Genomic DNA, 17,367 nt, shown 5'->3' with positions numbered 1-17,367 from the left:
GGTGTTTAAAAGCCTGTGCCTTTACCTAGAAAGTGATTATCAAAGTGTGGTCCCAGACCAGCATCATGAGCATTACCTGGGAACTCATTAAACTGCAAATGACTGGGCCCCACTCTAAACATACAGAATTATAATTTCTGGAGGTGAGCCTCAAAATCTGTGTTCTAACAAACTCTCCAAGTGATTCTGTTGCATCCTGAAGTCTGAGAACCACTGGCCCAGCAGAAACCTCAATTGCCTGGAACTCTGCATTTTGAAGCTCGGCTTCCTCGAGGAGGGATGAGCATGACTAGATCAGCAGGATGGCTGCTGAGTAAGGGAGGACAGTACAGTTGTTCAGGACAAGGTCTGAGGGCTGGATTTCCTGGCTTTAAATTTTAGCTCTGAAATTGATTAGCTGTGTGACTTCGGGCGAGTGATTTAACCCCCCTGTGCCTCACTCACTTTGCTCATCTGCAAAATAAGGTTGTGTGAGGATTGCAGGAGGTAATAGAGATTGAGTGCTTAAAATAGTAACTGACACTTGGCAGGGCCCTATCAGTATTATTACTTGGGTCTGGACCTGTTTGCTTTATCTTTACTACAGATTCCTCTAACCTACTGCCCACTAAAAATGTTTCTTGAGTATCTACCACACACACTTCAAGTACTGTGATCCCCTGTAAATTTCAACTGACTGGCATGAAAATCTGTCTATTACATACCAGATAATAATGCAACTGCTACTTTGGTCTCTTTCACTCTAAGGAACAGCCAATTCTTTAGCACATCCTGAATTGTTTGCTTCATGTAAGACGCACTTAGAAAACATGCTCTGATCAATATATCAGAATGGCGGAAGGAACAATTCACCAATTTTGAGATGGTCAGGGATAATGTCTCTTTTGCTCCCCACTCTTTGCTTCAGGCCATAAACATATTTAAGTGTCCACCATCCTAAAAGTGGTTTTTTTTTCAACCTATCTGCCCGTCAGATCACCACCTTGCCTCTCTTTCTCTTTTCCATAAAATTTAAGAGGCTTACTCACCTTCTGTTCACGGTGCAGTCCATTATAACCCAGCTTCCCTGACCACTAGAGTTTTAGACTGCTCTGTTAAAGGTCAGCACTGCCCACGCCTTTCCTACTTTCTCTCCGAGAGGTATTTGTGCAAAATACCCCCTCACCATGTGTCTTCTGTGACACCATCCTGTCTTTGTTCTCTTCCTGGCCTACTTTTGAAAGCAGGTTCATAGCTACACATTAGTTCTCCCTTTCCTCAAATATATACTCCTTGTTTACAATTATATTTGTTCTAATCATTTCTGAATACCTTGGACTCTTCCTTCTCCCTTTCGCCTCTGGGAAATGGTATCTTTTTCTTTCCATATATAAAGTGTACTAGCCCATACATACCTGGGTTTAAGCAGATACCCCATTCTTGATCATATTCATAATTTAAGGTGGTTGCACACCATGGCCCACTGTGCTCTTCATCATGGATGCACTCATGATGCCAGGTCTCACCAACTAAGAATGGAAATTCACAAGGTTTTCCATAGGCGTTTCCATCTATGGTATATATCTCTGTGGGGTGGGGGGTAGGGAGGGGAGAAGATAGAGGAAAGGAGAGTTAATCACTGGATAATCAGCTTCAGTTAACTAATTTCTAAAACTGCTTTGGAAGAAGGGTGGTTGTTTTCACTTATGAGCAAACAGTATTTGGGCAGGCTGAGTGGTGTAGAAATTCACAGCACAAATGCTGACTGCTCAGGTCTGGACTTGAACTCTGGCTTTGCCACTGACCAATTGTGTGCCTGTGGACAAGCTCTCCAACCTCTATGAGCCTCAGTTTCTGCATTTGCAAATTAGGAATAACAGTACCTAGCTCATAGGTTTGTTCATGAGGATTCAATGAGATAATCCATGTAAAACTTCATTTATTGTGATATGATAAAGAGTTAAAACACTGTGGCTTGATCAAGAGAGGATCAATTGGCTACTGTGGTTGGCAGAGTATTTCACCGAAAGGGGTGCCCTGCCTGAGATTAAACATATACTCTGTATTCTTTTCTTCAGTAAGAGTGGGGTCAGTAAAATACCTTGGAATCATTGAAGGTGGGTGTGGACTTTGGAACCCACTGTGGAGTTAGAGACATGAATAAATAGCCCCGTTCTTCGTAGACTGGTGGTAGAATTGAGGCTGTAGGTTTTGAGGAAGTGGGAGGAAGAGCTGCTGGATCTCTGAGTGAATTTTTGGAGAGGGGCAGCAAATGGTAATTCAGGTTATAAAAGAAGAACCTGCTTCAACTGGGCAGTCATAGGACCAGCTGGTGACCAACAAGGCAGCAGAATCACTTTTTTCATTTTAATAACTTTCCCTGGTACACTCATGGAGAGGAACTGAAAAGTTATTTTAACCTCAAATATGCCTGGAAATACTAGAGGAAGTGCTCAATACTTACGTTAATAACAGATTTCTTGGAAAGGTGTTTTTTATAGAACAGCTAGCCCTATAACTATTTTGGTCACCTTTTTCCACATCTGTAATTTTTTAAAAACTATGATCATTACCAGATTAAAGAATGGCTATTAGGTAAAGCATAGGAATCAGATCTTATCACCTTTTACCAGGTTAGTAGGGTTTTTTAGAATTTCTCTTATATTTGCATAAAAGTGTACTTAAGATAGTATTTGGTTCCACATTCTTTATTCTTCTCAATGTTCATTGAACTGAAGTGTGATGTGGCAGGATAGTAAGAAGCTAGGAAAATTCCTTGACAAGTAGAATAATGGAAACTGAGCCTCAACACAAGGACTCATAGCTGGCTCTCTTGTTAGAGCACGCCCACACCTTGAATTTCTGCTGTTTTTCTTTTGAACTCAGGGTCCCACCAGACTTGCATTCATGGGCTTACCTCATGAACCTGTCTCCAAGGCCCCCTTTTCTCTGACTTTCTCTCTCCTGCTGCTTCTTCTACCTTCAGCACTTCCTTCGTTTCACAAACATGCTCTCAAAACCAACTGGACTTGTAGTGTGAAACCTTTCCACACTACAGGCGGGCCCAAGGCAGACCCACCCCGGGCCCAGACCCCGTCTGGTAACAGTGAGCCTTAACTTAATATTAAACAGCAATACAGCAAAAGGTAAGAATAATTTAGATGTTTTTATTTGCAAGAAATCTTTTAGTTTTGTTTTCCTCTGACATATAAATGGATCTGAACAGAGTATTTCTGTTAAAGAGTAATCTGTCCTTATATTTTATAAGGATCCTGTGTATAACCTAAGTTTTGTTTTTAACCATACTCAACCTCCCAAGACCTCATGACCAATTTCTCTTCCCATATTACAACACTTAATAGGAGAGTCCCTGAGCACAACGATTATTACTTATAGAAACATCAGTTTCTTTTCTAAATTCTTGTGTTTCTCATACAAAGTGCTTTCCCATACATTTCTCTCACTTCCTCATGACCATCAGCCCCTGGAGTCAGTAGGGCAAGTATTACAAGTGAGGATCAACTGGCTACTGTGGTTGGCAGAGTATTTGACCTGCCTGAGATTAAATGTATACTCTGTCTCCTTTTCTTTAGTAAAAGTGGGGCCAGTAAAATACCGTGGAATCACTGAAGGTGGGTGTGGCCTTTGGAACCCACTGTGGAGTCAGAGACATGGACAAACAGCCCTGTGAAATCCCCGTTTTGCTGAGTAATTAAACGAGTCAGCCAGTCCCTTAGTAGTAACTGACAGAACCGGCTCTTTGATTAGAGTCCTTAACATATAAGAACAACTTGTGACAGCAATGGCTGTCTTCTCAGGTTTCAAGTTATGTTTCATAGCGGGAAGCTGGGCTTCCTTTGAAAAGCTCTCCGATTCACAATATGCTCTGCAGAACGATAAGCATAGAACCACCACCCTAACGGCAGCTGCTAAATTATGCTAACTATTTACGATGAGTTGTATTCTCACACCTTTCTTTGCTGCTGCTAGATCTCTTAAATGCCACAGGCTTCCCTAGAAAAACAGACTTTCCTCCGAAGAATCGTCTCTGAATGGGGATAGCAGCCTTTAAAATGACGAGGCACCTACATGGAAAAGTAATATAAAAATTTTTGGTAATATTAGACAAAATGTCTTCAATGGTTAAAAGGAGTTGGCAGGCTTCTAAGAGCTGCTCAAAATTCAGAGAGCTCTACAACCACAGCTCCAATCAAAGTCCATTTCCTCTGCATAATTCACCAAATGTTCAAAATGTGAAGAGTGCTAGCAAGGCCAAGATATCGTAATGATATAAATGCCCATCTGGATGCTAGTCAAAGCAGTTTATCCGTAAAATGTATACAGCTACTTTTCTCTGGTGAACATGACTCACACAGGATGGGGGTTGGCTAGAGAGGCAACCCAGGACACAATGACAAATAACTGTTCTTATATTAGAAGTAAAATATTTATACAGCAAAAGCCAAGGGAGAAATAAAGTAGCTATATTTGGGGGACACAATCCTGGCGTGGAGCTGCAGCTTTGCTGTAACAAGCGTGGTAACTTTGGACTTCGCTTTGTTGCATCTCTGGTATCTTATCTTTCTTTCCTCTATATAATTAGATAAGAAGAGGGGCAGGGACCAGTATGGGGAGTCTGAGAGAGAGCAGTCCTAGAAAAAGCCCCTAACTTAAGACAGCAGTCTCTGACCTGAGAACAAGAAGGGACTACATAGATTTGGGTAAAATTGCCAGGACTTAGTATTTGATTACATTCCAACAGTGGGAGAGGAAATCAGGCCAACCCTAGGGTGACTTACAGATTTCTGACAGACTTGACTTGGAAGGAACCAGTCATCAGGAGAGGAATGGAAAAGAGGCAGATTTGGTCTTGACCTCTGTGCAAATGAAATCCTGAGGTTTAAGGTGACAAGTCAGAACTACATGTGCCTTCTCTTTGAAATTTATAAATTTCTTATTTCAAAATTTGCTGTTCCAAATACTATATGTGGTAAGGTCAAGAAATCCTCTACACCCATTTGACTCTCTCTGGGGTGGTGCCTTAGATGGGTTCTTAACCTTTTGGGGGCCACCATTCACTTTGACAGTGGGCCCCCTTCTCGGGAGAATATTATAAATGCATAAAATAAAACACATCGGATTACAAAGAAAACCTGTTATATTGACACGGAGGCATTTTGGGCATTGAAGGAACTTAAAATTACAACTATGTCCCTCAAAAGAATTAGAGGCAAGAGACAGAAAGAGTCCTGTCAAGAAAATTATACTTTCTGATCCTTGAACAAAGACAATGAAACAAGTCAAACCCAGTTCAAAAGGTATTTTGTTTCGTTCCTCGTTTTCTCTTAGTTGCCAAGTTGGAGAAGGCTTGACAACACAAAATTTAAACTTGCCATTAAGAAAGCAACTGCTTTTTAGGGCCAGGAGGAAACTGGCTAGCAGAAACAGACCTGTTCAAATAGGCAAGGGTCAAGGATCGAAGAAAAGGAAAATCCCTCCCCTAACTCTCTAATATTTCCCCATAACAGCAGAACCTGACATCTCAGAGGCAGCTGCATCTGCATTAGAAAAGAGAAAAGGGCTCCCTCAGGACAAAACTTGTGCAGATAAGGGGGAAAATGGCAGGCCAGATTATACTTAAATGAACTTTAAGAGAAGAGGGAAAAATCTCTGTAAAGTTGTGTAAATTTACAAAGAAGAGCAAAGGTGAGATAATAGTTAAGACTTAAAAGATAATTAAAGATATACGTATATCTCAACCTCTGATGTAATTTAGAGCAACAGAATGAAAAAAGATTTGCTTGGGGGATAGCTATTTACATTTAGAGGTTTAAAGAATAAATCTGCTCATTCTTTTTAAACTTTGATCAAGTCTCTAGACTCAGAATAAAGTTCACAATCAACTCCTCAAAAGGCAATGATCAAGTTAACTATCACAGTGTAATAGGCACACCAAAAATAAAAAGAAGTACATAAACCCACACAAGGCTCCTAAGTTTTTCCATTACATCAAAATCTGCAGATAAGAAAAAACATATTTCATTTTTTTTCTTTCTCTTCTTTTATCATTTAGAATAGGTCCGGCTTTACTACATCATTTGACTTTTATCCTGTACGAAGGATTTCCTGTGACCCTAACTTTTCTTTGTTCTGGAGTTCAGAACGTAATCATGAAAAGCAGGTAAACACATGCTCAGGCATCAGGGAGATTTCAATTCCGGGGTGGCACAGAATTGCTGTGTGAGCTGTGACAAGGCACGTACCTCTCCCAGCCTTGCCTGTAACAGAGGGCAAACAGCACCGAACCCACAGGGATAGTTCAGAGTTACTTCCCAGTGCCTGGAACTGAAGGCTAGCTCACTGCCCATACCCCTGTACAACTTTGCGGTCAGTTGTGCATGTTTAACAGCACATTTACCAAACACAACAGCAAATGAGTCCAAGACCCTCTCCAATACTCACCATGGTAAGGCTGGGCACAGAGGTTTTCCCCCGAGCCTCCTTTCTTCCAGCCGTCCGATGAATTTGTGCTTGCGATGGCGATTCCACCCTTCAGAGCCAACCTGGACTGGGCCGCTCCATACAGAGAGTGGTGCTCGCATTTCCACCACAGCATGGCTCTGGCGTCACAGTTGAACATCCTCAAGGAGTCCGTGGGTTTGGTAATATCGAGGCCAAGGCACTTCTGGGATTGCAAGTGAAAGAGCCGATGCTGGGACACCCACTTCCACAACATGTCCTCGGTTTTGTCACACTCCTTGGCTACTATCCAGTCATTTAGTGGCTTGATACACTGGCCCGTGTTTTCATTGACGATGGTGAATGGATCATTCCCTGAGTCAAGACAGACAAAGAAGGTGTTTCAGGATTCTGAATTATGTGGCCAATGTGCCTTGGCCCCTGCTGGGTGGGGAGAATGTGAGCACCACGGGACCGTTCCTACCTCCGCGCTGTATAAACTGTGATGTACTACAAGGTCAGAGCACAGTGGTGGCCAGCGAGGAAGTACAGTGTGGGGGACGAGCCTGGGCTCTAGGACTGCTCTGCCTGGGTTCAGTCGCCTCTGCTACTTGCTAGTCATGTGATCAAGGCAAGTTAACTGCTATACCTCAGTTTCTTCTGTTGTAAAACAGTACTTCATACAGTAGATGTGAGGATGAAATGAGCTTATACATACAAAGCACTTAGAATAGTATGTCTATTGTTATTATTCCATGAAATGCCCCCCCTCCTTTATTTAACAAGATAAAGAAACTCCTTAGTTTTCATTTCCTTTAGACAGATGGTCTACAGTCAATGAAAAATTGAGTCTATTCTGGACAACTCTGTCTTGCTTCCACTTTACTACGGCAGGTTAAATTATTACATGACATTGACGCATCTCAGAGGAGATGGGCAGGTAAATTACTACATGCCATTGATGTGTCTCAGAGGAGATGGGCAGACTTCTGAGGGTCCAGAGGAGATGGAGGTCTGGTTCTGAGGGTAGGGGGGAATCTGTGGCCAACTCCATCGCAGCACCTCCAGAAAGGTGAGGGCAAACACTGGGGCGGGGCTGAGGGCAGGAGGCTTACAGTGTGGATGACTTTGGGAGCCCAAATCTGAGCCACAGGATTTAAAACCCAGTAGGATTGGACAATGGAAAAAGAAGTAACCAGTGTTGAGCTGAAAGAGAGGAACCTCCCTGAATGCTCCCGACAGTTTTGCATGAGCTGGGGAAGATGGTGTAATAAAGAAACCGAAGTTCTGTTAACCTGATGAAATGGGACCTCAGAATAAAATGTAATTTGCTATTATGAAAATAAAGTCATGCATTGTTTCTTGCACACCTAAGTTTGTGAAGCAAGATTCACATCTTCACAACAATCCACAACTGAACAATTTGATCAGTGCTTTTACAAAGAAACATTTTTATTTCATGTTGACGAGAGTAAAGCTGAAATATTTCTGACAAACTTAAATAATCATGATCAATGAACCAAAGTATTCAGCAGAAGGACCTATAAAATTTTAGTTCCCCAAATGCACTTTCATTTTGATGCCAGTTTCACAATCACTTATTTGACTAACATTAAACACCTTTTCTAATAATAATTCACAGGCTTTCAGAGTAACACATTTTCATTCCAAGGACTTGAGGGGGGATTTAACTATGTAAATAATAACTATAGAATTAAGTCCAATTCCAGTTTGAACTTTGGACAGAGCTTTTTATTTAAATAGCAGCAGCAGTTAGGAACAACAAAATCATTTAAAACTTTGTTATTTCTGCTTTCAAATCTGTATTTTAAAATATAGCATAGGGTTGAAGCTAAGTATGTTTGCCCTCACTCTTTCTCCCTTGACATCACTCTGTCATTCTCTACTTTGTGGACACAGTTTGGGAAGATAGTCAACAAAAAAAGAAAATGTACTACCTTAGAAGATTATCACTCACACTTTCTCTAATGTCCTCCTCCCCCATTTCCAATAGCCACTCAGCCCCAGGATGCAGCTCTTTACTAAACTATTCTCTCTCACCTCTCCAAAATAAATCTTGTGTTCCCAGGTATCAGGAGTTACTGCAGAAAAAAAGAAGTCTGCTCCTGCAAAAAAATAGGTGGCTGCCACCCTTCGCTGTGGCCTTACTGCTCTCTTTCCTGGGCACTCAGCTCTGTGCCCCTTAACCCCAACCAGGTGAACTGGACACAGAGCAGCTTTGTCTATCTTTGTGGCTTGGAGTTCTAGATTTTTCAGGTTGCCTCTGCCAAATCCAAAGGATTAGCTATGGCAGAGGCCCTCAAACTACGGCCCGCGGGCCACATGCAAATACAAATATTGTATTTGTTCCCGTTTTGTTTTTTTGCTTCAAAATAAGATATGTGCAGTGTGCATAGGAATTTGTTCATAGTTTTTTTTTTTTAAAACTATAGTCTGGCCCTCCAACGGTCTGAGGGACAGTGAACTGGCCCCCTGTTTAAAAAGTTTGAGGACCCCTGAGCTATGGTTCTCAGTACAGTGGCAGTGGAATAAGGAGTTAGGGATCCTAGATTAAAGACCTATCTCTGCTACCAGTTAGCCAGGAGACCTCGGGGAAGTCACTTAATCTCCTCAGGGTCTTCATATCTCCAAATGTAAGATGAAAGTAGTGGAACATAAGGTATCTAATCCACTTCCAATTCTAACATCATATGCTTCCAGAGGATCACAGTTTTCCCAGTCTTGCAGGTTTTATTGGTCGTTGCTAAGTTCATTGCATATTGTTCTTTTAAAAAAAATTTTTATTGACAAAGTTGGAGGGATCATAATACCAGCTATCAAGCTATATTACAAAGCCACTGTTCTCAAAACTGCCTGGTACTGGCACAAGAACAGACATATAGACTAATGGAACAGAACAGAGAACCCAGAAATCAACCCAAGCCATTATGCTCAGTTAATATTTGACAAAGGAGGCAAGAGCATACAATGGGAGTCAAGACAATCTCTTCAATAAATGGTATTGGAAAAATTGGTCAAATACAAGCAAAAAAATGAAACTAGACCACCAACTTACACCATACACAAAAATAAACTCAAAATGGATAAAGGACTTAAACGTAAGATGGGAAACCATAAAAATCTTAGAAGAATCCACAGGCAGCAAAATAGCAGACATATGTTGTAGCAATATCTTTACCGATACAGCTCTGAGGGCAATGGAAACTAAGGAGAAAATAAACAAATGGGACTACATCAAAATAAAAAGCTTCTGCACAGCAAAAGAAACCATCAACAAAACAACAGGAAAGCTAACTGCATGGGAGAACATATTTGCCAATGTTATCTCTGATAAGGGTTTAATCTCCAACATTTACAGGGAACTCATACAACTTAACAAAAGGAAGATAAAGAATCCAATCAAAAAATGGGCAAAGGAACTAGACACTTTTCAAAAGACATAGAGAAGGCCAAGAGACACATGAAAAAATGCTCAAAGTCACTAATCATCTGAGAGATGCAAATCAAAGCAACAATGCGGTACCATCTCACACCTGTCAGAATGGCTATCATCAACAAATCAACAAACAGCAAGTGCTGGGGAGGATGTGGAGAAAAAGGAACCCTCGTGCACTGCTGGTGGGAATGCAGACTGGTGCAGCCACTGTGGAGAACAGTGTGGAGTTTCCTCAAAAAATTAAAAATGGAACTCCCATTCGACCCAGTGATCCCACTTCTAGGAATATATCCCAAGAAATCAGAAATACCAATTAGAAAGGATATATGCACTCCCTGTGTTCATAGCAGCACAATTTACAATAGCTAAGATTTGGAAACAGCTTAAGTGCCCATCAGCAGATGAGTGGATTAAAAAACTGTGGTGCATCTACACAATGGAATACTATGCTGCTATAAAAAAGAAGGAACTTTTACCATTTGCAACAGCATGGATGGACCTGGAGAGCATTATGCTAAGCAAAATAAGCCAGTTGGAGAAAGGTAAATATTACAGGATCTCACTCATTTGTGGAATATAATGAACAACATAAACTGATGAACAAAAATAGATCCAGAGACAGAGAAACACCAAACGGACCATCAAACTTCAGAGGGAAGGCAGGGGAGGGCGGCGAGGGGGAGTGGGGTAAGAGATCAACCAAAGGACTTGTATGCATGCATATTAGCATAACCAAAGGACATGGACACTGGGGTGGTGGGGGCCTGTCCTGAGGGTGGGAGTGGACGGGATGGGGGAAAAAGGAGACATATGTAATACGTTAAACAATAAAAAAAATTTTTTATTGAAGTTATTGGGGTGGCACTGGTTAATAAAATTATATAGATTTAGAGTATATAATTCTATAATACATCATTTATATATTGTATTATGTTCATCATTCAAAGTCAAGTCTCTTTCCATCACCACTTTTCCCCCCTTTACCCTCTTCTACCTCCTCCCAACCCTCTTTCCTTCTTGTAATCACCATATTGTTGTCTGTGTCTATGAGTTGTTGTTTTTTCTTAATTCATTCACCTTTTTCACCCAGGCCCCACGTCCTCTCTCCTCTGACAGCTGTCAGTCTGTTTTCTATCTATGGGTCTGTTTCTATTTTGTTTGTTTATTTTATTCATTCGATTCCACATATAAGTGAAATCATATGGTATTTGTCTTTCTCTGACTGCTTATTTCACTTAGCATAATACTCTCCAGCTCCATCCAGGGTGTCACAAAAGGTAAGATTTTCTTCTTTTTTACAGCCAAGTAGTATTCAATCGTGTAAATGTACCATAGCTTTTTTTTTTTAAATCTAGTCATCTATTTTTGGACACTTAGGCTGCTTCCAAATCTTGGCTATTGCAAATAATACTGCAATGAACATAGAAGTGCACACTGCATATTGGTCTTGAGCCAATGTCCACAACTTTATTATGTCATACTAATGTTAGCAGCATTTTAGGTCATTCTAATCGCATTTGTATTGAGCATGTGCACTTAGGTGACAGTGATGCTTTACAAATGTTCTTTAGAAGAGAAGAAATACGTACCCTTTTCCATTTATTTCTGGGATTCCTGGAGATTTGACAAGCTCGTTGAGACCATAGGAGAGATGTACAGTAGCATGGAATAGTTATGTTAAAGAGGAGTTGCCAAGCTTCTTACCTAATTGCAACACCTAAGTTTCTAGCGACTTGCTCATTCTAAACTTGTCTTTTACCTTAGTATAAACATCAATGTTGGGTACATACATTCTTTTGAATTAGTGTTTTGGGTTTCTTTGGATTAATTCCCAGAAGTGTAATCACTGGGTCATAAGGCCGTTCCATTTTTGTTTTTTTGAGGCAACTCCATACTTCTTTCTACAGTGGCTGTACCAATCCGCATTCCCACAAACAATGCACAAGGGTTCCCTTTTCTCTATACATGTGCCCCTATGTTCATTGCAGTATTATTTACAATAGCCAAGATTTGGAAGCAGCCCAGTGTCCATCAGTAGATTGAGTGGATAAAAAAGCTTTGGTAAATTTATACAATAGAATACTACTCTGCCATAAAAAGGAAGAATATTTTACTCTTTGTGACAGTATGGATGGATCTGGAGAACATTATGCTAAGGGAAAAAGCCAGTCACAGAACAAGTACCACATGATTTTACTTGTATGTGAAATTTAATGAACAAACTGAACTACCAAGCAAAACAGACAGACTCATAGATAGAGAGCAGGCAGACAACTCTGATTGTGGGGGAGTATTGGGGGAAGGGGTGTGCAGGGTTTGAGCAAAACAGATTAAAAAAGAGAGAGAACTCATGAACAATGCGGTGATTGGGGGGGCGATGGGGTGGGTGGAGGGAAAGAGGGCATAGAGGGGGGAAAGTGATAATGGAAAAAATAAAATAAAATAAACATAAAAAAGTAAAATAAAATAAACATCAATGTTTGACATCTATACTGGTCACTTAGCATAGGCATTAATTAATGATATGATTTAAGGAAACTTGTTATTAGCCTTCATACATAATGTATAAGCATTTGTCCATAATATATAAGCTAGAGAGAGTCTTGCCTCCTCATGATATGGCCCCATCTTCCCTTACCCTTAGCAGGAGCTGTTCAGGCTGCCTCAGCTTGTGACTCTATTGGGATGGTAGGTTGAAGACTGAGAAGGACTGAGAAAGTGTGAAAATAATTTCTTATTTAGAAAATTTATTAAATAAAGGTGAATAAAATATTTCAGAAATGCATTACACTTTGAAAAGATAATTATAGAGCTATTTACAAAAACGATCCTTTATTAATAGCTTTATATTGCATCTTGTTCACTTAACAACTTTATGCTGGTCCTAAATGGAATTTTAATGTTTCTCTCCAAATATAATATTGAGACAGGTCTAAATGGCAGAGGTTGATAAATAGAAGCCTCATCACCCCCTAGTAGCACGTTCTGCATGCTTCATTTTATATAAACATTCTAGTGGTGTTTGAGAGGAAATGGCTGCGTAGCATTATCCTAAATTGAAAATGAATTTTTAGTATTTTCACATCCATCAATGGAAAACTATCTCTTATTGTCTGATCATTAAGTAATTCCTATCTTACAAGCCCTAAACCAAAGAGCTTTGCACGTTCCAAAGAGAAGCTGGACGTCAACATTTTATAACAGACAAATGGAGAGGGAGATGCTTGGGAAGGCCAGAGGAAGAAGGCTGCAGCATTTTTAATTTCAGGGGAACTCCCACAGCCCACACTGTTGAACGTTCTGTGGTGTCACTATCATGTGTGCCGTGTACAGGCGGAGGCAACGAGAAGTCTGGCTTTGCCAGTTCAAAAGAGGTCCTGAAGTGACGGTTGGGTCCATGGCAGTCTACCAGAAGTCAGAAAGTCATGGAGCCCAGATTGAATGGTGTGGGCTGGTGAGAGCCTCAGGAGCTCCTGAAGGATTGGTTTACTTCAAGCTATTAGCTCTCCAATGAGGCAAAAAAGTGAACGAAGCAATTGGCACCTCCCCAAGAACGCAGAGGTACTCCTCCAGCATCTGAGCAACGGAGACCACCTGCACACACCTAGCCACCATGTGATGAGATGCATGCGGTTAGCAGCATCGTGAAGCTGACAGACTGCCAAACAAGCTACGGAAATGGTTGGGGTTTCAAGCTTCCAGTGCTTTCTTTATAGGACCACAAGTCTGGGCTGAGGGTGTGAGAAAGCCAACCCGAGCAGCTGCTAAGGGGGAGGAAGGATACAAGAAGACAAATGAGGACCTAGTGCAGGGAGGTTGCAGTTAACCCTTTGCTCTTTGCTTGGGGTTGGTGAGAAAGACCAGAGATGGTAGAGTTTGCAAAATTCTGTCCGAGAGACAAAATAGATAAGGCTACAACAGATGTAGATAGAAACCAAGAGCTTAGTGGTTGAAAGGTTAGTGTGTTCGACTATAAGTTAGCTGCTGCAGTAAAAATGTTCTCCCTGGAATGCGGGGCAGGCTGACTAGAATTCTCACAGCAATAAAGAACTCTTGGTAGTTTCCAACACAGAGGGTCAGAGAAGAATGGAGAAGTGGGAGCCAGAGGAGGGTCCTGGATGTGGGCAGGGTGATGTCACTGACACTCTGAGAAACCTCTTCCCAACATTCTCTGAAAAAAAGTCGAGCTTGGATAGTAACTTAGTTTAGCTGCAAAGAAAACAAGATCCACACGCAACGTGAGGTTTTCAAAAAATTCCCTTGACCATCTTTCACTTCCTCTTACAGCAAAGGTAAGCGGTGGGTGGGGACTCCCAAAGTCTTCAGCAGATCTGCCAAGGCGAAAAGAGAAAGTAAAAGCAAATTCCAGTCGCGGCCAAGGGGGATGGTGAGGCTGCCACTACCTAGACTAGAGCATCTGCTAAGGTGCTAGGTTCCTGGTCCTGCTTCCGCAGTGAGAGGCAGGAAATCTCAGGGTAGGCGACCTGTCCTCCAGCGAGAGGCCCCTGGTGAGCCTTTGGGGGTGATAAACCAGCGAGGAGAAAGGGCTGCTGCTCCAGGCACTGAGGCGGGACATCACAGCAGTCATGATCCTGATCGCTTCAAGAGGCATGGCTTAACCTGACTTCCTTTCACGTGCATCCCTGGGCACAGTGAAGTCGGGAATCATTACTCATCCTTGGCGCTGTGGGTGGAGAGCGCCTCTGGACACTCCAAGTGGCCCAAGTGACCAAGGGGATGGGACGGGAGGAGTACCGAGAAGCCCTCTACTCCAGGGAAGCAAGTTGGAGGAGAGAGGATGAGGGAGGCGGGGGAGGGAAGACCCAGAAAAGACTCAGTGCGCCTCCCCGACGCTGGGCTCCTAGCCCTCGGCTGCGGAAAGGCCCGGCCCTCCCACGCCCCACGCCGCCATCCTCCCGGCCCCGCCACCCCTACCGAGGGCAACGGAGCACCTTCTCCCCAGACTTCTCCTTCGGCTCACTTGTCCGGCTCCAGACCCCCGAGCAAAGCAGAGAGGACGGGGCCCTGGAGCTCAGCCCTAACCCGAACCGAGGGAAGTCAGCAGCCCTGGCAGCGTCGAGGCGCCCCGCCGGCTGGCGGGCGGACGCACCCACCCCGGTTACCTGCGCGGCCAAAGGGCTCCGCCAGCTCGAAGCATTGAAGGAGCAGCACGAGGAGCTCCGCCGCGCAGCGAGCGGTGGCCCAGCGCGTCCTCATCCTGACCGGCCCTACCGCGTCCTCGGGCGCAGGTGGCACCCAGACTTTCGGGTGCGCCCAACCTGCCCCACCAGCGCCCTTGCCCTTAGGCTCCCCGGGCGCTCCGGCCCCGCCCCCTTCCCCTCAGCCAATCAGATCACCATGTATTGGGTCCCGGGCAGGGCAGGGCGGGCGGGGCGGGGTAGGAGGCGGGAAGATGACGTACAGGAGCTTTGCGCACCTGTGACGGGCGGGACCACAGGAGGCGGGGAGTGAGCGTGCAACCGCAAGCTGAGCCGTGCAGACGGGCGGGCTTGGGGGTCCTGGCCCTGCCTCCGGTCAATCCAGTCCCGGAGACGCGGCTTGCTGGGACTTGGCACTGCCCCAGGGGCTGGGTTCCGTCAGTGTAGGACTTGTCCTCTGCCCAGCGCTCTTGTCACAGGTGGTTTCTTCCTGGCATGGCTCGGTTAGAAAAGCAACCACATCTCGCTCTCCCAAGGAGGAAATGTACATCCGTTGCGGTGCAGCTGTGGTCAAGCCAAAGAGATCAGTCGTCCTTGGCAACGTCTTGCGTATTTTGGTAGTGCAAACAAAGGTGAGGTAACGCACCCTGCAGTTGACCTGCAGTTGTTGAAGAATTAAAGGCAAGAACTATTGCAGTGACCCTACAATACTTGCAAGATGATTTAGGCTTTGTAACTATTTAATATTTGCAAGATTAAAAATAATTAATAATAATAACCAATAATAATCCATTGGAAATGTGGAAGTCTGCGCCCAAAACAGGCAATTGTGATAGTAGGATTCATTCTCTCCCTGTGGGAACTGCTATCATTATAAATAGGGTGACCTAAGTTGCCTGGAAATGAAGGCCCTATATTTTTAAACCTGTGTTTACTGAGCACCTGGTGTGTACTCAAGATGGCTCCCATCCCTGCCCACGAAGAGGCAAACAGCTAGTCTGTCTTTCCTGATTCCAACTGCCAAGGCTTTGCTGTTGGCTCCAAACCTCCCTTGGCTCTGTTCTCCCTTCAGACTCCCACTTTTCCGTTAGGTCCGTTAGGTAGAAACATTGAGCCCTTGCCATCACAGGGGCTGGGCCCCTCCCAGGATAAGATAAAAAGACATCCCTGCCCTCTCAAGCTTGCTGAGTACTGGGGGAGACTGAGGCGCACACACAGTAACGCAGGGCAGAATGAATGGGGAGACTGGACAAGGCCTTGAAGAATGGGTAATGGGTAGGAGTTTGACCAGGCGCAGCAGGTGGGAAAATGTAATGCAGTGTCAGAAGACAGTTGAGTCCGTTGTGGCTGCTCTGCCGGAAGCATGTGTGCGTGTGTAAGTGAAAGTCGCTGTGGTGGGGATCTCAGCAGAAATGACAGCAGACAGGTGAGTTGTGGCTATTTTTTGAAGTGCCTTGAATATGATGTAAAGACTGACATGATTCTCCAGGGAATGGGCAGTGGAACGTTCTGAGTAAGAGACCCTGCTCGGATTCCTCCCCATCTATTGCTGCTTGCCTTTCTGATCCTGCCCAGGCTGGAGCTCATTGAGGGCATCAGTCTCATATTCTGTATGATCATGTCCTGAACACTGACTACTAGGCCTGCCCCAGAGTAAGCTCTCAATAAATATCACTGAATTAATGAATTCTTAGAGCTTCTGCCTTAGCCTAAGGCCACATGAGCTCCCATTTTCATTATATTGCAGTAGTTTCTCACTATGCACAGTTGTTACCTTCTCAGGCAAATGAACCCTTCTAAACACTGTTTGGAACATGGCGCCTTCATTTTACTCTAATTCTTGGATGAGTAACTCAGTAGATTGAGGTGATGGGGAGGAGACTCCAAGCTGCGGCAACGCTGTGAGCAAAATGACAGATATCTGCCACCCACTGGGTGCCTGGCCACTGTGCTGAGCATTTCCCATGTGCTCTGCTATCTAACAACCATCCTATGAAGGTACCACTCTTATCCTCATTTTACAAACGCAGAGAAGACAGACAAGAAAGATCAATAACCACAAGTGCAGATAACAAGGTGGAAATCTGACTAATGAAGTTTGTATGAATGTGTGAGAGTGTTACCATTATTTTTCTCAGTTACATTTAGGGAGAGGGAAAATGAGCTTTTGGGACCTTTAAAGTCATGTTTTTAATTATAGAATATCTCAGATCTAAACCAGCTATGTTTGTAGGCCTCTTCCTGATCATATGTACCTTACTTACTGCCATACAGAAGGAACCACTCCTCTGAATTGTTTATCATTGTTTTCTT

At 43.4% G+C, this 17,367-nt stretch overlaps 1 protein-coding gene across 8 annotated transcripts in view; it reads right to left on the bottom strand.

The window, feature by feature from the left end:
• The window catches only part of LOC102431517 (CD302 antigen), a 133,573-nt gene extending 118,397 nt beyond the window's left edge, over positions 1-15,176 (bottom strand). For 7 of the 8 annotated variants that reach the window (XM_014446115.2, XM_023745633.1, XM_023745648.1 and 4 more), the window contains exons 1-3: positions 15,019-15,176; positions 6,442-6,813; positions 1,395-1,565 (exon numbers count right to left, since the gene is read on the bottom strand). In XM_014446115.2, the coding sequence (XP_014301601.1) occupies positions 1,395-1,565; positions 6,442-6,813; positions 15,019-15,112 (637 nt within the window). In that variant the 5' untranslated portion in view covers positions 15,113-15,176. Of the gene's footprint in view, positions 1-1,394; positions 1,566-6,441; positions 6,814-12,533; positions 12,606-15,018 lie in introns of all 8 variants that reach the window. The other variant, XM_023745643.1, reaches the window with a different exon arrangement.
• Positions 15,177-17,367: the final 2,191 nt, after the last annotated feature.

This window comes from Myotis lucifugus, unplaced genomic scaffold, assembly GCF_000147115.1.
Source record: "Myotis lucifugus unplaced genomic scaffold, Myoluc2.0 scaffold_5, whole genome shotgun sequence".
Taxonomy (NCBI): domain Eukaryota; kingdom Metazoa; phylum Chordata; class Mammalia; order Chiroptera; family Vespertilionidae; genus Myotis; species Myotis lucifugus.
This window is presented reverse-complemented; position numbering and strand designations above follow the sequence as displayed.